The sequence below is a fragment of the Leucoraja erinacea genome, chromosome 12, assembly GCF_028641065.1.
Source record: "Leucoraja erinacea ecotype New England chromosome 12, Leri_hhj_1, whole genome shotgun sequence".
NCBI lineage: Eukaryota > Metazoa > Chordata > Chondrichthyes > Rajiformes > Rajidae > Leucoraja > Leucoraja erinaceus.
The window spans coordinates 17506226-17529522 of record NC_073388.1 but is presented as its reverse complement, the minus strand read 5'-3'; the positions used below and the strand labels follow the sequence as shown (position 1 = coordinate 17529522).

The 23297-nt window shown below is 47.5% G+C and overlaps 1 protein-coding gene across 2 annotated transcripts in view; it reads left to right on the top strand.

The window, feature by feature from the left end:
* Positions 1 to 394: 394 nt before the first annotated feature.
* LOC129702103 (UDP-N-acetylglucosamine--peptide N-acetylglucosaminyltransferase 110 kDa subunit) overlaps positions 395 to 23297 on the top strand; it is a 72609-nt gene continuing 49706 nt past the window's right edge. For both annotated transcript variants that reach the window (XM_055643671.1, XM_055643670.1), the window contains exons 1-2: positions 395 to 739; positions 22090 to 22240. In XM_055643671.1, the coding sequence (XP_055499646.1) occupies positions 703 to 739; positions 22090 to 22240 (188 nt within the window). In that variant the 5' untranslated portion in view covers positions 395 to 702. The remainder of the gene's footprint in view (positions 740 to 22089; positions 22241 to 23297) is intronic.

Sequence of the window (23297 nt, the reverse complement as noted above, 5' to 3'; positions counted from 1 at the left end):
TCAAGCGTTGGTTATTTTTGTTGTCATTGTTTTTTAAAACAAGGCCCTTGGTCGGCATCCTCCGTCACAACATGGCGACCGCGGCGGTGGCACGAACATTCTGGACTTTTCCACACAATCACCTTTGTTGCGCATGCGATGACCAGACCGTCGCAATGCTGCCGCGCAGCGATACCAACTGGTAAAGCAGTGGGAAGAGGCAACTTTCATGTTTATAATGCCAAGCCCCTTCCGCGAAAAGGTTATGAATTGTGAAATTAATTAATCCGTTCAGAACAGGAAAATCACATTGCTTGGATTCTCAGTAGTGAAAACAAATTCATCGGATAAGGGGCAGAAATTTGAACATTGGCGTTAAAGCGACGGGGTTATTGTTTCGTGAGATTGAGGACTCTTTGCTGTGAAAGTAGTCCGGAGCTAACGCCAGCTCCCCGGAGGTGACGGCGAGTTTACAGTCTCGGTGCGAGCATCATTCAGGGCCGGGCATCGGCAATGTGGCAATAGGAACAGAGAAATTGTGGTCGAAAATCGGGTTATTAGTGGACACGGGTCCGTGGTAACGGAGTGTTGGGGGAGGAAGAGTATAAAGCGAAGGCCTTTTCATAGTGTCTGGGCCCTTGGCTTCGGGCGTACCCTCTGATCGGAAGGAAAACTCTCCCCTAGTGGAAGCGGCCCGGAACGAGGAAAACCCCGGACAGGCAAATGGCGGCGTCGGTCGGCGGTGTGGCCGATAGCACAGGTGAGAAAGCACAGAGGAGATCAGTGTCAATTTGGGCCTCAATCTAATGACGAAGTTGCTTTCCTGTGTGCAACCAGGCATTCAGCTTCTGATTGCTTATACAGAGCTACGTAAATCAGAGATAGGCACAAAAAACTGGAGCACGTCCGGAGAGCAGCATCTCGAGAGAAGGAATGGGTGACGTTTCGGGTCGAGATCCTTCTTCAGAAGTAATCAGAACTACATTTCATTGTGGATAAGAGAGGCACTGGAATCAAGATCAAAACACAAAGTGTTGGGGGAAAAAAAAGCTTTTCACGGTGCATAGGTACGCGTGACACTAAACAGCGGGTTAGGTGGCATCTAAATACGATCAAATAGAACAAGTTATCCTACAACTTTAGGCTGTGCACGCCATATGCAAGAAGAAGAAGAAGGTGGCATCTGGAGAGAAAGGATATTTCATTGGTGGAATGGGAACTATTGGATAACGACAACTTTTAAGGAAGTGGGAGAATAGAACATGGGGACTATTTAAACTACATTGGAAATGGTTTCATGAGCGTGGAAACTAATTGGAAAAGGTTCATCTTGTTCTCCAATTAATTTTACAGAGTATTAGCATGTACATAAACGTCGAATCCATAAAACGTGATCTAAGATGAATGAAATCTAGACTGGTGAATAAAATGATGTATGTTTCATAAAATTAGCAGGAATTCATAAGCACAGAATAATATAACTAAACTAAAACCAGTTTTAGTTGGTCAAGCAACATCTCTGGAGAACATGGAGAGACGACCTTTGGGGTTGGGGAGGTCCCGACCCCAAACTTCATGGTCTCCAGAGATGCTGCCTGACTTGTTGAGGTACTTCAGCACTTTGTCTTTTTTTGGAAACCAGTTCCTGCAGTTACTTGCGTCTCCATTACAATATATTTGTTGATCTGTATTTGCAAATACTTTGTTTTACAACTGTGTACAGGAATCACAAAACCTTTTTTTTAATCAGTATTTCAATACATGGGGTTAATTGGAAGATGCTGCTCTAGGTCTCTTTAGAAAAATATATTGACTCAAAAATGTTTGTACTGATAAATCTCATCCTGGATCTTTGAATATTCATGTTGGATTATGTTTTACCCTTTATTTACAAATGTTCTGTGCTTCGAACTTGTGCAGGTTGCAACTAATCAAATTGTAATTTCAACTCTGCAAACCTGCCTACTTAAAAAAATCTTTAATCTCCATGTTTATTGTTAATTTATCTCATCCTTGAAAATATTCAAAGATTCTTATGTATACTATTTGGAGAACTCTGTTGGGAAGTCTCCAGAACTAGACAAGAAAAAAATTACAGTTGTAGATGAACTCCTAAATTACAATTAAAACACAAAGTACTTGGTGCTATAACTCCAGGATAAATGCTCAACTAAGAAAACCAAGCCCAAAACCAAAGTATCATCTACCTAAGTACACCAACTTACAATAAATGTCTTCAAATGCAAAAAACCCCCAGCTACCTACATTTTAATTGTTTAAACCCCACCCCCCCAACAAATCCTGTACATCATTGGGGTTATCAAGTGGGCACCTTGTTCTACATAGGGGCCGTAACGCATGTCTGAACGGATGGCGGGCCACATCTATCATATGTTCACATCATCTCGCCCCGGATGGCAGGCATCAAATCACATGTTCCCATAGTTCCCACCCCTTTGTCTGTCCTGAAGGCGATGGCTCAAATACTCCCATTCACCTGTCCCCAGCCTATTGACAAACTATCCCGACAGCGAAGCCCGGACACAGAAGGTGTGTGGCGATGCTGGCGGCTTTGCGCAGGATGTGATACAGCCAGCACTCGGCGACTCCACAATTGCAGCCACAAGCACAGGCCTCCTTGCGTCACCGCGCCTGGGCGCTTCGGGCTCGGGAGGTATCGCTTCGAGATGAAGTATGCGGGCCGGATGATTACCAGAAAAACAAAACGCCTGCGGGCCGGATGATTTTGGGTTGCGGGCCACATTCAATAGACAATAGGTGCAGGAGTAGGCCATTCGGCCCTTCGAGCCAGCACATTCAATGTGATCATGGCTGATCATCTCCTATCAGTACCCCATTCCTGCGTTCTCCCCATATCCCCTGACTCTGCTATCTTTAAGAGCCCTATCTAGCTCTCTCTTGAAAGTATCCAGAGAACTGGCCTCCACCACCCTCTGAGGCAGAGAATTCCACAGACTCACAATTCTTTGTGAGAAAAAGTGTTTCCTTGTCTCCGTTCTAAATGGCTTACTCCTTATTCTTAAACTGTGGCCCCTGGTTCTGGACTCCCCCAACATCGGGAACACGTTTCCTGCCTTTAGCGTGTCCAAACCCTTAACGATCTTATGTGTTTCAATGAGATGCCCTCTCATCCTTCTAAACTCCAGAGTGTACAAGCCCAGCTGCTCCATTCTCTCAACATATGACAGTCACGCCATCCCGGGAATTAACCTTGTAAACCTACGCTGCACTCCCTCAATAGCAAGAATGTCCTTCCTCAAATTAGGGGACCAAAACTGCACACAATACTCCAGGTGTGGTCTCACTAGGGCTCTGTACAACTGCAGAAGGACCTCTTTGCTCCTATACGCGACTCCTCTTGTTATAAAGGCCAACATGCCATTCGCTTTCTTCACTGCCTACTGTACCTGCGTGCTTACTTTCATAGACTGATGACCAAGGACCCCCCGTTCCCGTTGTACTTCCCCTTTTCCCAACGTTTAGATAGTAATCTGCCTTCCTGTTTTTGATCCCAAAGTGGATAACCTCACATTTGTCCACATTAAACTTCATCTGCCATGCATCTGCCCACTCTCCCAACCTGTCCAAGTCACCCTGCATTCTCATAGCATCCTCCTCACAGTGCCACCCAGCTTTATGTCATCTGCAAATTTGCTAATGTTACTTTGAATCCCTTCATTCAAATCATTGATGTATATTGTAAATAGCTGCGGTCCCAGCACCCACTAGTCACTGCCTGCCATTCTGAAAGGGACCCGTTAATCCTTACTCTGTGTTGCCTGTCTGCCAACCAATTTTCTATCCATGTCAGCAGTCTACCCCTAATACCATGTGCCCTGATTTTGCCCACTAATTTCGTATGTGGGACCTTATCAAATGCTTTCTGAAAGTCCAGGTACACCACATCCACTGGCTCTCCCTTGTCCATTTTCCTAGTTACATCCTCAAAAAAATCCAGAAAATTAGTTGAGCATGATTTCCCCTTCGTAAGTCTATGCAGACTCGGACCGATCCTGTTACTGCTATCCAAATATGCCACTATTTTATCTTTTATGATTGACTCCAGCATATTCCCCACCACCGATGTCAGGCTAACTGGTCTATAATTCCCTGTTTTGTCATTCCCACCTTTCTTAAACATTGGGCTAACATTAGCTACCCTCCAATCCACAGGAACTGATCCTGCATCTACAGAACATTGGAAAATGATCACCAATGCGTCCACAATTTCTAGAGCCACTTCCTTTAAATACCATGGGAATTTATCAGCATTCAGTCCCATCAGTCTACCCAACACCATTTCCTGCCTAATGTGGATTTCCTTCTGTTCCTCCGTCACCCCAGATCCTCTGACCACTAGTACATCAGGAAGATTGTTTGTGTCCTCCTTAGTGAAGACGGATCAAAGTACCTGTTCAACTCATCTGCCATTTCCTTGTTCCCCATAATAAATTCACCCGTTTCAGTCTTCAAGGTCTTTGGTCTTAACTAATTTTTTCCTCTTCACATACCTAAACAAAGCTTTTACTATCCTCCTTTATATTCTTGGCTAGCTTACCTTCGCACCTCATCTTTTCTCCCTGTATTGGCTTTTTAGTTATCTTCTGTTGCTCTTTAAACGTTACCCAATCCTCTGGCTTCCCATCTCTTTGCTATGTTGTACTTCTTCTCTTTTCTTTTTATACTGTCCCTGACTTCCTTTGTCAGCCACCATTGCCCCTTACTCCCCTTGGAATCTTTCTTCCTCTTTGGAATGAACTGATCCTGCACCTTCTGTATTATTCCCAGAAATACCTGCCATTGTTGTTCTACTATCATCCCTGCTAGGGTATCTTTCCAGTCAACTTTGGCCAGCTCCTCCCTCATGGCTCCATAGTCCCCTTTGTTCAATTGTAACACTGACCCCTCCGTTTACCCTTCTCCCTCTCAAATTGTAGATTAAAACATCATATTATGGTCACTACCTCCTTAAAGCTTCTTAACCTCAAGTTCCGTTATCAAATCTGGTTCATTACACAACACTAAATCCAGAAATGCCTTCAGCCTGGTATGCTCCAGCACAAGCTACTTTAAGAATCCATCACGGAGGCACTCCACAAACTATCTTTCTTGGGGTCCAGTACCAACCTGATTTACCCAGTCTACCTGCATGATGACATTCCCCAAAATAACCGTAGTATTACCTTCTCCAGCAAATCTACCTATTGCATTGCTCTGCTGCCGCTGACATTTGCTTTACAGCCTGACGCAAACTCTGTCCGCGAATTCCAAGTGCTCCAAACAGCGACGTGGTTGATCTCGCTATGAAACTGCTACAACCCACTTCTACTGGACGTACTCTTGCTCTTCATCCTCGCTGCTCAACTTCTGCTGCCAACTCTACATATCTAAGCCTTTTCCTTTCATAAGCATCATCCACTAAGTTCTCCCAAGGCACCGTCAGTTCTATAAAATACATTATCCGCAGACTAACTAACCATATGATATATCAGGCCTCAAACTAGTGGTAATTATTTCCTGCAACACAACAAGCTTTCCTCTTAAATCAAGATTCAAGAGTTTATTGTCATGTGTCCAAGATGAAATCTACCCACATCTCCCAATCATTGGCTCCCTGTTACTGGCCTGACTCATGCCTATCTGCAAACGTCCCTCCTCTACCTTTCTCTCCCTCACTGACAAAACAAATTGCTACACTCCCAGTCCTGATACCTACTGAATTTATCTGTACTCCTCTCAATTGCTGCAGCTATGCACTTTAATACCTAGTTATGATGCCAAGTATACCGACCCTAGTCCTACATCCTGATAAAATATGCCTCAACGTTGCCACCTCTGAACACAAGGGACACGCCGGGTCCCCACCTATCCATTGTTTAATGTTCTGCGGTGATGGCAGCACATTATAAATTGCCCGTGTAAGGAAACTTACAAGACTCGCCTCCATGCACCACAGGTCCCTCCAGCTAATCCTCTTTTCTACACTTTCCCAGTTCATCCACTGTCCCTGCTTAACCTAAGCTACTGCCCTTACACATCTCACTGCCTTCTCATGAAGACGTACCTGCTCTACAACCAATTTCCTTTTCTCTGTTGGACCTACCATACGCCACACTGGTTTCCCTGTGCTGAGCTGTGGGCTGAGCATCGAAAATGTGTCTAGAATTTAACTTTCGTGACCTATGTCTCGGAACTACATGAAATTTTGCATAGATTTAGATAAAATCTAATTGAGAAGGAAGTCATAACTCGTCAGTGCCAAAAGTTGCACATTAATTAATTATAATTATACCATATATATATATACGTCATATATATGACGTGAATATGACTGTAATCATATATAATTATGTATAATTATATTATATAAAAATAATACAATGAATATAATTGTGAGTGGGTGTTTTGAATGAGCTCCTGATCCAGTCTATTTAATGGGTGAGGACAGTTCCAGTGGTTTCCCCCGTTTACTGAACCCCGCGGACTGCCAGTGTGCCAGGCTTGGGGGTAGGCTAAGTGCTTCTTCGACTTACAGGAAAACTCGCCCCCCTTCCAGAGCTGCCCACGGCTGGAGCGGGAGCCGTTTTGGGACTGGCTGCCGCCTCCGTACGTGTGGGCCCGCAGCACGTCCACCTCGGCCAGCATGCCCTTCTCGATCATCGTGGTGGGGAGCAGCACTGCCCTGCACTGCACGCCGCCCGGGCCACCTTCAGCACCCCATAGCACCGGCTCCGTCAGTCCGCCTGCTCGCTCGCTGCAACATCAGCCTATCGACAGCCTGACTGACCACTCGCAGCCCCCACCGGCCGTCTGACCACTCGCAGCCCCCACCGGCAGTCTGACCACTCGCAGCCCCCACCGGCCATCCGACCACTCTCAGCACCCACCGGCGGCCCGACAGCCCGAACGATCCTCCACAGCATCCATCGGCCTACCAACAGACTGACTGACCGACCAACCAAAATCCTAATCCTAACCCTAGCTCTACATTTGTTATTTATCATTTTTATTTAACAGTTCACATCATAACTTTATAAAGATAAATCAATTGAAAAACAAAATAATCAGCAAGGTTAGCATTACCTTTATTCCTTGGAAACCTTGTTATTGTTTTGAGATAATTAGGAGGCAGCCATGATCCCAGGGTCCTCGCTGCCAAGCGACCATAAAACAAAGCGTGGGATTGGTCAATTTACGTCCGACCTCAATGTCAAACGTGCATTGATTGAACAATTACTACTCTGAAAATTTGTGGTTTTTCCTCATATTTTTAAAAAATGTGCAGGTTTAGGTCTTGACGAGAGTTTCAGGTATGATTTATATAATATTTTACACAATATGTTAAAAATTCAGCTAGTTCCGTGAGTTGGGTCATGAACTTGAACGAAAAAGGTCCTCGGCCCACAGCCTATTTCGCTTGCTGCACCCTACCAACAATGTCCGTATGCTTCAGAGCTTCAGAGCTTCTTGTGCTTCTTCTACTGCCTGCTTTGAGTTCCACTTCTTCCCTCTAGTTACATTTGGCACCAGATTACTAACTAAGATATCCTTACTCCCTCGATAGACACAAAAAGTTGGAGTAACTCAGCGGGACAGGTAGCATCTCTGGAGAGAAGGAATGGGTGACGTTTCGGGTCGAGACCCTTCTTCTGACTCTTACTCCCTTTCTAATCTGTCAGTAACATCCTTTCTAAGTTGCTGAACCTGTTCATTGTCATCCAACTTCCTGTTATACCACCTACCCAATCTTTTAACTGGTTTCTTCATTATAGACGGGATTTTTTCTTCATTTACACAGACCATTTTCTCTACAACTTTCCCTCTTGCCAAAGAAATACTCCGTGACTTACTAGGCTTAATCATCAATCTAGCCCATTTACGATTATCATTGAACTTCTCTAACAACGTTCTTGTACGAGCTACTGTTGCGGTCACCAAGGTCATATCATCCATATAGGCCCTGATTGGAGGGAGGCACAGTCCGTCCTTCCTGCCACTGTGATGCTCTAATCACTAGTTACATTGCCATTGTCAACGCTAACGGAGAAATAGTACACCCTGCCATAATGACCATCTCTAGTCTTTGCCATGCTGTCGCAAAGTCTGCTGTACTAAAACACATTCGGACATCTTAGAAATATGCTATCACTCAATTGCTAGAATGCTGCATTTTCTTAGACATTTATTTCACTACACAAATGTTGGATATGATGGTGGATGTAACAAGCAAATACATTTTGTGCCTGGGATCAGGCTATGCTTTAGTCATCCAAGTAGCGGGAAGAGAAACTATTGTCGAGAGAGAAAAGATTAAGTAATTTCCTTACCGCCAAATGACAGGATGGTCAGAGGAGAATGACTTACTTTTACAGTCATTTGATATTGTTGCAGATAGTTGTTCAGGGTGGACTTCTCATGCCGATGTGCAAGATAGGTGAAATATTGTGCCAATTGAAGTTATTATGTAGAATCAGATTCAGATTCAACTTTAATTGTCATTGTCAGTGTACAGTACAGAGACAACGAAATGCAGTTAGCATCTCCCTGGAAGAGCGACATAGAATATGATTTCAATAAATAAATCTATTTACATGCATACAGTCATAGTATTTTTCCTGTGGGAGGAGTGTCGGGGGGGGGGGGGGGTGATTGGCAGTCACCGAGGTACATTGTTGAGTAGTGTGACAGCCGCAGGGAAGAAGCTGTTCCTGGACCTGCTGGTCCGGTAACGGAGAGACCTGTAGCGCCTCCCGGATGGTAGGGGGGTAAACAGTCCATGGTTGGGGTGAGAGCAGTCCTTGGCGATGCTGAGCGCCCTTCGCAGACAACGCTTGCTTTGGACAGACTCAATGGAGGGGAGCGAGGAACCAGTGATGCGTTGGGCAATTTTCACCACCCTCTGCAGTGCTTTCCGGTCGGAGACAGAGCAGTTGCCATACCAAACTGTGATACAGTTGGTAAGGATGCTCTCGATGGTGCAGCGGTAGAAGTTCACCAGAATCTGAGGAGACAGATGGACCTTCTTCAGTCTCCTCAGGAAGAAGATATGCTGGTGAGCCTTCTTGACCAGAGTTGAGGTATTGTGGGTCCAAGAGAGGTAATCGGAGATGTTGACCCCCAGGAACCTGAAGCTGGAAACACGTTCCACCTCCGTCCCGTTGATGGGGGTGTGCGTGCCGCCCCTAGACTTCCTGAAGTCTACAATGAGCTCCTTGGTCTTCTTGGAGTTAAGGGCCAGGTTGTTGTCAGCGCACACCATGCTGCTAGGAGCTGGAGCTCCTCCCTATAGGCCGACTCATCGTTGTTGCTGATGAGGCCAATCACCGTTGTGTCATCTGCATACTTGATGATGGTGTTAGTACAAGGTACAGGTGTGCAATCGTAGGTGAAGAGGGAGTAGAGGAGGGGGCTCAGCACACAGCCCTGTGGAATGCCGGTGTTCAGGGTGAGGGTTGAAGAGGTGTGCTTGTCTAACCTAACAGACTAGGGTCTGTTGGTTAGAAAGTCCAGTATCCAGTTGCAGAGGGAGGAGTCGATGCCCAGGTTACCGAGTTTGGTGATCAGTTTAGAGGGTATAATGGTGTTGAATGCTGAGCTGTAATCGATGAACAGCATTCTTACGTAAGTGTCTCTGTTGTCGAGGTGGGAGAGGGCGGAGTGAAGTGCCGTTGAGATGGCATCCTCCATACTCCTGTTCTTGCGGTAGGCCAACTGATAGGGATCCAATGTGGGGGGTAGGCAGCCTTTAAGGTGTGCCAGGACCAGCCTCTCGAAGCACTTGGTGATGATGGGAGTAAGCGCAACTGGGCGGAAGTCGTTGAGGCTTGTCGCAGTGGAGTGTTTTGGCACCGGCACGATGGAGGTGGTTTTAAGGCACGTGGGGACAACTGCTTGGACAAGTGACAGGTTGAAGATGTCAGTCCAGACATCTGTCAGCTGCGCAGCACAGGCCCTGAGGACGCGCCCGGGGTTGCCGTCAGGACCAGCAGCCTTACGTGCATTAGTCCTACTCAGTGCCACGTACACGTCGTAGGGGGTGAGTGTGAGGGGTTGGTGATCAGCAGGGAGCACAGCCTTGATGGCTGTCTCTAGATTGTCCCTGTCAAAGCAGCCATAGAAGTGGTTAAGCTCCTCAAGGAAGGAGGCGTCGCTGGATGTGGGGGTGGTGTTGATTGGAATATAGTCCGTGATGGCCTGGATGCCTTGCCACATGCGTCTGGGGTCAGAGTTGTTGTTGAAGTGCTCCTCAATCCTAAGCTTATGGCAATGCATGGCCTTCTTGATGCCCCTCTTCAGGTTAGCCCTGGATGAACTGTAGGCTCGAGCATCGCCTGACCTGAAAGCGGTGTTCCGTGCTTTCAGCAGTAGCCTGACCTCGCTGTTCATCCATGGCTTCTGATTCGGGAATATATGGTCACCCGTTTGAGGGAGGTGACACTATTGATGGTGGAGTTTATAAAGTCCAGAACAGAGGATGTGTAGGAATCAATGTCCGTGTGGGAGTCAAGGGAGGAAACAAGGAACCATAGATGTTGATTTACATAAATGGGCACCAAGCGCTGTAATAACTCAGTGGGTCAGGAAACATCTTTGGGGAACATGGATAGGTGACTTTTAACCTAAACTAGACTAAGTGGGTCCCTGTCACACAGGAGGCTTGGTCCCCCAACACAATATTCTACCACTCACCCATAGCCCCCAACTGCACAGGCGCAGCTCATTTCCCCTCATCCTTAGCACTCTCTGCCCCTCCTCCACTCTCCCTTTTCTTTTCCCTCGCCTCCTCCCTACCCCCAATCCTTCCCTCACCTCTCTCTTCCTCTCCTTTCCCCTACCCTCAGTCACTCCCTCCCTCCCACCATAGCTCCTCTCCCTATCCCTCTATCCCCCATCTCCCCACTCATCACCCACTGTCCCTCCTCACCAACCCACTACCCTCCTCTCCCTCCATTCCCCACTCCCTAGCTCCCGCACTTTCCCCCTCCTCTCCCTCTATTCCCCCCTCCTACCCCATTCTCCCTCCTCGCCTCTGCCCTCTTCTTTTCTCTCTCTTCTTCCCCTCCCCAGATTCATCCCACACCTCTCCCTCTCCCTCTCCCTCTCCTTTCTCCTACCCTCAGTCACTCCCTCCCTCCATAATTCCTCTCCCTCTATCCCCTCTCCTTCCCCACTCTCCCTCCCCAGAATCTTGAGGTTGCCGCTCCTCTCCCTTCTTGCGTGCCCCGGAGGAGCATCAGCCTGGTAGCACCAGCAGCTACAGCCGCGCCCAGCGTGTGTGGGGGGGGGGGGGGGGGGGAAAGAGAGCCATGGGGTGAGGGGGGTAACACGGGGCATGGGGCAGGAGCCAGCAAGAAGGACAAGAGGGGAAAGGGGTGGAGCTGCGGGGCGTGGTGATGGCAGTGCGTTTGGGACTCACATCGGGCGCTGGATGCTCTCCTTCCCCGGGATCAGACTCTCCGTTTTCCGTTTGGCCACATTGCCGGGCTGCTTCAGATCCCTCCGAAAGTCAGGTTGGAAACCTTCGCCGGCTTTCCTCAGCTCCAGTAAAGATGCGATGGCGCAGGAATGGACGGGCCGTCCCGAGGAGTGACAGGGGAAGAGACTAATCCGCGCGGCGCAGGAAGGCAGGAGTAGAGATCGATCTGCGCACTTGCTTTTTTTATGATTTTTAAACCTTGCTAACTTTGACAACATTCAACCAATCGGAACGAAACTTGTTGGACTCGGAGCATAGGAGAACGGTGAGTGAACTGACGAAAAGTCGTAGCGCTATCGCGAATCATATTTGCGCAAATAGAATGACCGCCAAACCAGAAGATAACAAGATCAGAGTTTTAGGTATGTATAGATAACATAATTTCATCCATTCATCTTATTTATGTATACCATAGTTGACCCCTATTTTTTTAAATGATACTTGCCTGTGAGTTTATAGTTCCTTCACTGACAATTGATATGTTTTCTTGGAAACTGCACTCTTCTAGAATAACAGTGATTAATTTGAATATCAAAGGACTTTTCAAAGTGAGTTTTTTTCCAGCACATGAATGCTCTGATTGGACTGATCCAGGATGGGGAGGAATCTACCTACAGAAAGTGACTCATCTGGCGTCCTGGTGCCACCACCACAACAACATGGAACTCAATGCTCTTAAGATAGTGGAATTGATTGTAGACTTTAGGAGAGCTCCTCCTCCCATCCCCACCCACTCACCATCAACAACACCACAGTCACATCTGTGTAGTCATTTAAGTTCCTTGGAACCATCATCTCCAGGGACCTTAAATGGGAGGCCACCATCGACTCCACAGTCAAAAAGGCCCAACAGAGGATGTACTTCCTGCGGCGGCTGAGAAAACACAATCTGCCACAGGCAATGATAGTCCAGTTTTATACTGCCGTCATGGAGTCTGTCCTCACTTTCTCCCATCATGGTCTGGTTTGGCTCAGCCACCATGCATTACATTCGGAGGCTGCAGCGCATCGTTCGATCAGCCGAGAATGGTGTTGGCTGCAACCTTCCCCCCCCCTCGCCCATCGACGAACTGTACACTGCAAGGGCCAGGAAGCGAGCAGGGGGAAGAGTGGGTGGGGTGAAGCGGGGTTGTGGGGGTGGGGTGGAAGGGTGTATGGGAAGGGTGTAGGGGGTAGGGGGAAGGGTGTGTGTGGGGGGGGGGGGGGCGGGTTGTGGGGGCAGGGCAGCGAGCGTTGTTGAGCCGGAGAGGGGTGTGTATGATTGTGTGGCTGGGGGCAGGTGCAGGGGTGGGTGGGTTGTTAGGGCGGGGGAAGAGAGCACGGAGAAAAGACAAAGCAGAGGGTGGTATCACGGGGGAGGAGGGCAGGAGCCAGTGAGGGGGCTGTAGCTGACGGTGCGCTGAGACTCACCCCAGGTGCTTTTCTCTGGACGTTCTGCGCCGGGATCCGAGTCTCCGTTTTCCGCCTTGCGACATCTCCGACACCGCATCTGGTTGGAGACCAGGCCACCCAGAGCCTCCTTCAGCTCCAGTAGAGTCTCCGTTTTCCGTTTGGTGACATCGGCGACATCTCCGTGCCAGGCAGGGTTGGGCGGGGTCGCTTCAGGTCCCTCTGGACCTTCTGTCTGGTTGGAGATCTCTGCCGGCCATCCAGAGCCTCCCTCAGCTCCAGTAATGACACGATGTCGCAGGAAGTGGCGGACCATCACGTGAAGTGACAGGAGAACAGACCAATCCACGGGGCGCCGACTGGCAGGAGAGAAGATCGATTTGCGCACGTGCGATTTTTAAACCCTCGATAACTTTTACATTAGACCCCCGATCGGAACGAAACTTGGTGCACTCGCAGCAGAGGAGAACGGTGAGTATGCTGGCGAAAAATCGTAGCGCTGCCGTGTACCGTTTTTACGCAAGTAGAAATATCCCGCACACCAAAAGATAACAAGATCAGAGTTTTAGTTATGGATAGAAGATATAGATAGATAGATAAAGGAAGAGGTCACGGAGTACTTAGAAGTTCATGATAAAATAGGCTGCAGTCTCCATGGCTTTGTGAAGGGGAGGTGCTTGACAATTTTGCTGGAATTCTTTGAAGAAGTAAATAGCAGGACAGACAAACTAAAATCAGTAGATGTTGTTTAGTTAGATTTTCAGAAACGCTTGGATAAAGTGCCACATGTGAGGCTGCTAAGGAAGATGAGAGCCCACGGAACAAAGGGCAAATACTAGCATGGATAGCCGGTGATTGGCTTCATCAGCAACAACGATGAGTCGGCCTATAGGGAGGAGGTCCAGCTCTTAGCAGCATGGTGCGCTGACAACAACCTGGCCCTTAACTCCAAGAAGACCAAGGAGCTCATTGTGGACTTCAGGAAGTCTAGTGGCGGCACGCACACCCCCATCCACATTAACGGGACGGAGGTGGAACGTGTTTCCAGCTTCAGGTTCCTGGGGGTCAACATCTCCCATGACCTCTCTTGGACCCACAATACCTCAACTCTGGTCAAGAAGGCTCACCAGCGTCACTTCTTCCTGAGGAGACTAAAGAAGGTCCATCTGTCTCCTCAGATTCTGGTGAACTTCTACCGCTGCACCATCGAGAGCATCCTTACCAACTGTATCACAGTTTGGTATGGCAGCTGCTCTCTCCCCGACCGGAAAGCACTGCAGAGGGTGGTGAAAATTGCCCATTACATCACCGGTTCCTCACTCCCCTCCATTGAGTCTGTCCAAAGCAAGCGTTGTCTACGAAGGGCGCTCAGCATCGCCAAGGACTGCTCTCACCCCAACCACAGACTGTTTACCCTCCTACCATCCGGGAGGCGCTACAGGTCTCTCCGTTGCCGGACCAGCAGGCCCAGGAACAGCTTCTTCCCTGCGGCTCAACACTGTACCTCAGTGATTGCCAATCTCCCCCCCGGGACACTCCTCCCACCAGGAAAAAAATACTATGACTGTTTGCACGTAAACAGATTTATTTATTGCTCATATTTATGTCGCTCTTCTTGGGAGATGCTAACTGCATTTCATTATCTGTACTACACACTGCACAATGACAATAAAGTTGAATCTGAATCTGGTTAGCTCGATGGCAGAAGACAAAGAATAGCAATAAAGGGGTATTTTTCTGGTTGGCTGCCAGTGATTAGCGGAGTTCCGCAGGGGTCGCTACTCTTCACGTTGTATATTGATTTGGACGAGGGGATTGAAGGCTTTGTGGCCACATTTGCAGTTGATACGAAAATAGGTGGGGCGGCAGGTAGTGTAGAGAGAAAGCAAGGACTGTGCAGAAGGACTTGGACAGGTTGGGAGAGTGGGCAGAGAAGTGATAGATGGAATATAGTGTAACAAAGTGTGGAATCATGTATTTTGGTAGTAGGAATAAAGGCATAGACTATTTTCTAAATGAGGAGAGAATCCAGAAATTGGAGGTGCACAGGACTTGGGAGTGCTGTTGCAGGATTCCTAAAAAGTCAATCTGCAAGTCGAATCAGTAATATAGAAAGCAAACTCAGTGCTAGCATTTATTTCAAGAGGATTTTTAGACAAAAACAGGGATGTATTGTTGAGGGTCTATAAAGTGTTGGTAAGGCCGCATTTGGAATATTGTGAGCCGTTTTAGGCACCATATCAGACGAAGGATGTGCTGGCTCTGGAGAGGGCACAGAGGGGTTTGTAAGATTGATCTCAGGAATTAATAGGTTAACCTATGATGAACATTTGTCGGCACTGGGCCTGTCTTCGCTGGAGTTTAGAAGAATGAGGGGGACCTCATTGAAAGATACAGAATAGTGAAAGGCTTGGATAGAGTGGATATGGAGAGGATGTTTCCACTAGTGAGAGAGTCTAGAACTAGAGGTCATAGCCAAAGAATTAAAGGGTGTTCTTTTAAGAAGGAGATGAGAAATTTATTTTGTCAGAGGGTGGTGAATCTGTGGAATTCTTTGCCACAGAAGGCTGTGGAGGCCAAGTCAGTGGATATTTTTAAGGCAGAGATAGATTCTCGGCCGAAAACGTCACCCATTCCTTCTCTCCAGAAATGCTGCCTGCCCTGCTGAGTTATTCAGCTTTTTGTGTCTATCTTTGTTTTAAACCAGCATCTGCAGTTTCTTCCTACATAGATAGATTATTGATTAGTACAAGTGTCAGAGGTTAAGGGGTGAAGGCAGGTGAATTGGGTTAGGAGGGCGAGATAGATCAGCCAAGGATGAATGGTGGACTTGATGGGCTGAATGGCCTAATTCTACTCCTATCACTTATGACCTTATGTTATTGAGTTAATGTAATTTTTAGACCCATAGTAACGGTTTATTTTAAATCGTGTCACTTTTTTACAATTGCCCTCATTCTTTCTCCCCTTGTTTGTCAGTACAAACATTTTGCTTTACTTTACTTTGAGGTGATATCTCCATTTTGTTGTTCCTTTCGATCCATTTGAAATCCTTTACCATTTCTGCAAACCAGCAGCATCATGTTTTTGACAGCTTCTGGTTTGCAATCTTAGGACATGTCGTCCCTTTAATTTAAAGATTTTCTCAACTGTAGATTACATTTTCTAACTTTATATGAAAAAGTATTCTTGGTCGATTGTACAGATTGAATGCTGTTTTTGTGTGCTAACTCTTTTAAATATGCCTTTACAGTTTTATTCTTTTGGTAATTTTATCTTAATGCTTTTTATTTCTCAAATGTGCAAAATTTATCGTATGTAATCTTGAGTTTGGTGGTCAATTTTATGATAGCTGAATATAGTGAAAAAATACCGTCACATTTTGTAATATATTGAATCTATTTTACAATTGTTGGATTTATGATCTTGCCTTCTAAAGGTCTTGCAAAGCTGCAGTTTTATGGGTATTGAATTCTGTCTGCTTTCATTCAAGTTCTCTGGATGCATTTTGAATACGCATCTTAATAGCATTGTGGATAGCATTTGTGGACAGTTATTCAACAGGATTTGTTCTGTTTTTGTACATGTTTACATCCTATATCCATGGTAATCAGGAATACATTTCTCAACTCATGTTTTTTTTGTTGCTCTGCAGATGAGAATTGTGCTGAGATCAGTTGTAATACTCAGATTTCCTTATTTGATTTATGATAGCAGGGAATTAATTTAGGATCTTCTGGACTGAATGTTTTGCTGCTATAATAAGGCACTCAGCTTTTTCACCATTGAGACTACCTGTTAATCTGTAGCACAGCTACATTCATTGATTCTATGTGTAAGCTCCAGGTCACACTTCAAGATAATTTACTGACCAATTTGGGAGCAGCATCTGACATTTCACCTGATATTTCACTCTAAAAATAGTGAGTCAAATCCATTTTTTTTCATTTAGTTTTACATTCCACTTTTCAGGCAAGGCCAGCATTAATTATCTTTAAACAGTGTTATGGTTCACATTGGTCTCAGATGTATTGTTAAATCCACTGTTTAGAAGTAACAGCAAAAGAATAGAGATATGTTCAAGTCTTCTTCTTTTTCTCGCGTATGGCGTGCACAGCCTAAAGTTGTAGGACAACTTGTTCTATTTGATCTTATTTGATTGTGCACGCCGGCCGGGTTGATTGCATTCGTCAAAACAGGATGGACCACGTGAAGGTTGCAATCTCTCACCCCATGTTCAAGTTTTATTAATATATAACTTGGAAAGTGGCAGGGGTAATGTTCCCTTCTTACTGCGGCACTTCTTGATGGTTGTGGATTTGGGAGGTATTGAATGAATCGTCTTGATGGGTAACTGGAATACATTTTGTATTTGGCACTCACCTCTGCTATTGTGATAGACACAAAATTCTGGAATAACTCAGCGGGACAGGCAGCATCTCTGGATAGAAGGAATGGTTGACGTTTCTGGTCTAGACCCTTGAGACTGAGAGTCGGGAGAGGGAGTCACAGAGATAAGGAAGTGTAAGAGATCAAAAGAGATGAAGATCAAGAAAAATGTGGAATAGACCATTGTTAGCTCAGAGAAGGTGACAACAAAGCAGATAAAATGTAATCGGGGACAGTCGGACTGGTCGGAGAACTGGGAAGGGGAAGGGATGGAGAGAGGGAAAGCAAGGGTTCCGTGAAATTAGAGAAGTTAATATTCATACCGCTGGGGTATATGCTGCGAAATATGAGGTGCTGTTCCTCCAATCTTTGCTGGGCCTCACTCTGACAATGGAGGCGACCCAGGACATTGTGTGCTTGGCCCAGGGTGTGCTATTGTTATGTTGGACAGTTATAATGTTTTATGCAGTTGAGGTGGGGCCAAAGAAACTGGTTTCTATGTTTGAAAGTTGTTGAGATCTTCAGAGTTGTTGGAGTTGCATTCATTCAGGTAAATAGAGAGTTATTCTCCTGCCATAAAAACATCGAGAATATTTGTCATAGAAAAGTCAGCTTCCAATCTGGGGACAGTAACAACATTTATGGCCAGCCTAGTTCAATTTCAGATTTATGCTGACCTCCAGAATGGTGTTGGTGAGAAAACTAATGATGTTAATGCATGCAGCATCAATTGCTTTGTTTGCCGAAATGTTGCAAATGGAGATTGGACACTGCTCTTAGGAACTTGAGGGCAAGTTACCACAAGGCATTCTGAGGGGGAAGGTTACTGGAAGGGAATCTGAGCGACCGATCTGCCATCATTTGGAAAAGCAAGGATTGATTTCAGATAGTCTGCACGTCTCCGAACATAGTAAATCATGTCACTCAAATATGAGTTTTTACTTTTTGGTGATTAATAAGATTAATGCGGGCATGGTGGTAGACATTGTTAATATGGATTTTCAGCAAGATCTGGCATGGTAGGAGTACAAGGAACTGCAAATGCTGGCTTACAAAAAAAAACAGTGCTCCATCTTGGAGAGAAAGGATAGGTAATGTTTCTGGTCAGGACATTTCTTCAGACTGATTGTGGTGGGCGGGAGAGTGTGGACTGGAAGAGAGGTAGGGGACAAAGCTTGGCAAGTGATAGGTGGATACAGGTAAGGAGGGATTTCAATAGGCAGATGGTTGGACAAATGCCCAGATGAAAAGACAAAAGATGTGAGATGAGGATAGAAGAGGTATGAATTGTGATGACAAGGGAAAGAAAAACGGTAGAAGGGAAATGGATGAAATTCACGGTGGGGCACAGGGAAAAGAGGGGAGATTCAAGCTTCCCAAATGGAAAATGTGCTGTTTTCCTAGTTTTTGTGTTGCCTCAAGGATGAGAGGGAATCTAATAGAAACATAAAAATTCTTAAGGGATTGGACAGGCTGGATGCAGGAAAAATGTTCCTGATGTTGTGGGCGTCTAGAACCAGGGATCACAGTTTAAGAATAAGGGGTAGGCCATTTAGGACTGATTTGAGGAAAACTTTTTCACCCAGAGAGTTGTGAATCTGTGGAATTCTCTGCCACAGAAGGCAGTGGAGGCCAATTCACTGGATGTATTCAAGAGAGAGTTAGATATAGCTCTTCGGGTGAACGGAATCAAGGGATATGGGGAGAAAGCAGGAATGGGGTACTGACTTTGGATGATCATATTGAATGACGGTGCTGGCTCGAAGAGCCGTATGGCCTACTCCTGCACCTATTTTCTATGTTTCTATGTTAACTAAGGTGTGCAAGATGTTGGAGTATTGCATGCAGTTTTGGTCATCCAGAAGGATGTCATTAAGCTGACAAGGCTGCAGAAAAGATTTGCTAGAATGCAAGGCATATGTTAAAAGGAAAATGTGGGTGGTCTGAGTGTTTTCTAATGGAGCATCTGAGGTTGAGTGATCTTGTGGCTAATAAAATCATAAGATGGATGGTTAGTCTTTTTCCTGGGATTGTTGTTGGAGGAGGATGGGCGAGAGTGGTCAGGGGAGGCATTAAAAACTGGAGGGCATAGCTTTATGGTGAAATTGGAAAGATTTAAAATGAATGTGAGGGACATTTGTTTCACACAGGGTGGTGGATATAGCAATTAAGCTGCTAGTGGATACTCTAGAGAGCAGGGGTCATCAATCTACGGCCCCCAGGCTGAATGTGGCCCATAACGCAAAATCATCCGGCTCGCAGCGGATGTTTTTCCCCGTAATCATCCGGCCGCCGACGGCCGGGCACCCCGTGCAGCAGCGACCCGAGCAGATGCCGGGCGCCGCGAGGAGCGGACGAGCACACCGAGCAGCAGCGGCCGGGCTCTGGCTGTACTGCATCCTGCGCAAAACCGCCGGCACGGCTGTGCACCTTCTGTGAACACGTTTAAGAAAGAACTGCAGATGCTTGAAAAATCCACGGTAGACAAAATGCTGGAGAAACTCCGCAGGTGAGACATGCAAGGATTGCATGAGGCTGTTTCTCCAGCATTTTTGTTTACCTTCTGTGAACACGTGATTTGATGCCTGCCATCGGGGCGGGATCCATGTGTATCCATGATACCTGTGGCCCACCATCCGCTCACAGACATACACAGACAGGCCCCTATGCAGAACACGGATCCCGACCCCTGCTCTAGAGGTACAATTACAATATTTAGACAGGTTACATAGAAAAGGTTTAAAGTAAAAAGGGGCCAATCCCACACAAATGGGACTAGTACCCTGTAGGAAGGGACTGCAGCTGGTTTAAACTGAAGATAAATATCCCCAGTTGGTAAAATGACGAGTTGGCATGTTGGGCCTCATCCCTTGCCGCCTAACTATATACTCACCGACTATTTCCTGGATCTGGACGCTTAATCTCCAACAGACACCGTAATCGTTTATGCAAAGTTTGAGTCTAAATGTTTGGGAAAAGTTTTTCCCCTTCATGTCTGTTGATTAGTTTTATGGGGGAGGGGTGCTTGATTTGGCTCACATGATGTTTGATATGAGGAGCAGTTACAATTTGTTGGTATTTTTTGGCAAGATTGCAAGGTCTGTAACTTGGTCTGGTGCAATTGATACCAGATGTTATCCAGCTGGTAACAAAAGGAAGTGCCTCTTCATGGCATCCATGATTTTCTCATTAAAATGTAAAGGACTGCATTGACTACATAGGATTCAACTGAATTTTTCTGAATCGGACAGACCAGGCACTGTATTGTCAGGATAATCCCAGTACAGGTGCACAACCTTTTATCCGAAAGCCTTGGGACCAGACACTTGTCGGATTTCGGACATTTTCGGATTTCAGAATGGAAGATTTTTAGCGTAGATTAGGGAGGTAGCGCGGGCGGCTTGAAAAGTCTGGATCAGCTGCCTCCTCCCCGGAGACCGGGAGAATCATTGCATAAATGTTAGTCAGTTAGTTTGGAGGGATTTTATGTGGTGGTGGTGGTGTAGGGGTGAGGGGTGAAACTTTAATTCTTAGCCCCCTACCTACCTGGTCGGCGACTCCCAACCTCGCGGAGCTAATGGATACTCTAGAGAGCAGGCTCCGTCCAATCCGCCCCCGGCTGCGCCGGTTGTAGCTCCGACGCAGCCCGGCAACTCTACCCCGTAATGCATCGCTCCAAATCCCGCGCGGCCCGCGACCCCGGACGCCCCAGCTCCGAGAATGTCGGGAGTTGGCGGCGTCGCAGCGCTGGGATACCAGCGGGGAGCGAGCAATGCCTTACCGGGCTCTGGCCGTGCTGCAAGCTCCAGAGCGCTGCACGGCTGTGCACCTTCTGTCCAACACGTTCGCGGAAGAACTGGAGATGCTTGAAAAATCCACGCTCCGACAAAATGCTGGAGGCGGCGCCGGTTGGAGCTGCCGACCCCATGGCAACTCTTCCCCAGCATTTTGCGCGGCTCCAAATCCAGCGACGCTGATTTGAACGCCATCGGGGTCGGGATCCACAGCGTATCCGGATACCTGTGGCACGGCCATCCGCTAAGGCATTGCCCGCTCCAGGCCCCTATGCCCAGCACTGCGATCCCGACCCCTGCTCCCGACATTCGCGGAGCTGGGGCGTCCGGTTACATAGGCCGCGCTGGATTTGGAGCGCCTCGCACACAAAGGGGACTAGTTGCCCTGTCGGAGCTACAACCGCAGCCGCCCGCAGCCCCTGAAGATACAGCGCCCAGTTGGCTTACTGCACAGCGGCCTCATCCCTTGCCGTAAGGCATTGACCGACGCTTCCCTCCCCGCCTCTCCGACCAGGTAGGGGACTAAGAATTAAAGTTTACCCCTTCACCCCCCCTTCACATAAAAGCCCTCCAAACTAACTGACTAACATTTAAGCAATGATTTACAGATGTTGAAGCGTCTATGGGGGAGGGGTGCTTGATTTGTCTCCAGGATGTTTGATAGAGGAGCCGTTACAGTAGTACAGACAGATTGGGTCTGTAACTTGGTCTGGTTTTGGGTCAGATGTTTGGCGCCAAACGCGAGTGCTTTGGTCATGGCATCCACGACATCTCATTAAAATGTAAAGGACTGCATTGACTTTAGGATTCAACTGAATTTTCTGGAACACCGGATAGACCAACTGTATTGTGCATCCTGTATTGTTAATTTACTGAAACAGCTTGTCTGAAGTTGTGGCTTCTTGTGTGACTGCTCCTTTCTTCCCCCTCCACCCCCCCCCCACCCCCCAAATTCAGAGGTGCGCACACTTTAATATAAAAGCCTAGTGTCTTTTTGTGCTCATCATTCCAGAACTAACGGGGCACATGCTTTCATTCCAGGGCTAGCAGAGTTGGCACATCGTGAATATCAAGCAGGAGATTTTGAGGCAGCTGAGAGGCACTGTATGCAGCTTTGGAGACAGGAACCTGACAATACTGGTGTGCTACTGCTTCTCTCTTCCATTCATTTCCAATGTCGCAGACTGGACAGGTAATGTGCAAAATGCATATCTATTTCATAAGCTCTTCGGGGCCCTTTCAATAAGTGAGTTCGCTATTCCAAAAAACGCAAGGATTCATGGGATTTGTCAAAAGTAATTTGCGATAAAGAAAAAGCGAACGAAGCGCTGGCAGTATAAACTGTCTATAAATTCTTATCTTTATTGATAATTTATGTCTAAAAATATATTTGACCTGAGGAACGGGGGTGCCAGGTAGCGGGAGAGCGGATGTAACAGCGAGCAAGAGGAGGGCAGATGCGACTGGGAGATGGGGAGAGATTGGATCGATGGAGAGACATTCTCGGCAGCTGTGCTGCTGCGTGTGTACAGTTCTGCGCCACATCCGCAGCCAGGATCGAACCCAGATCCCCAGCACTGCCACTGGATCATCCGCCTGTCCCTGTGTTGTCATCGTCGTCATTTCCCCCCCCCCCCCCCCCCCCCCCCCGAGTGTCCCATCCCTGCCCAGGGGGCGGCCTGAGACGCCTGGGGCGACCCTGGACCGACGGGACACCGATCCAGAGCAGCAGCGGCCCCCAGGCCCACAGCCAGCGCGGAGAAGAGGCGCCAAACCCAGCTCAACTCTGCCTGCCCCACCGGGCCAACCTACAGCCCCGGACCGATGGAGAAGAAGCACCAACCCCGCTCCAACTCCCGAGGAACCAGCTGCCTGACGGGCCAGCGACCGCCAGCCGCGCCCCCTGCTCCACCTGACGGCTGCTGTTCAACCCCTCCCCGGCGCCGGCGAAAGCCATCAATGGGAATACAAATGCTGCAGCAACTCAGCGGGACAGGCAGCATCCCCGGAGAAAAGGAATGGGTGACGTTTCAGGTCGGGACCCTTCTCCAGAGATATTGCCTGACCCGCCGAGCCACCACAGCACCCTGCATGCATCCCCGCCAATGACTGGTGCTTGGTCCCCGCTGGTAACGAGTGGGCGAACCGACAGCCACTGGACAAGGCGTGAGGCCGGAGGGGCCGAGCCGGAGGCAGTGACCCCCCCCCCCCTGCACCGGCTGCACCGTGAGTGACCTATGACCTGGGCA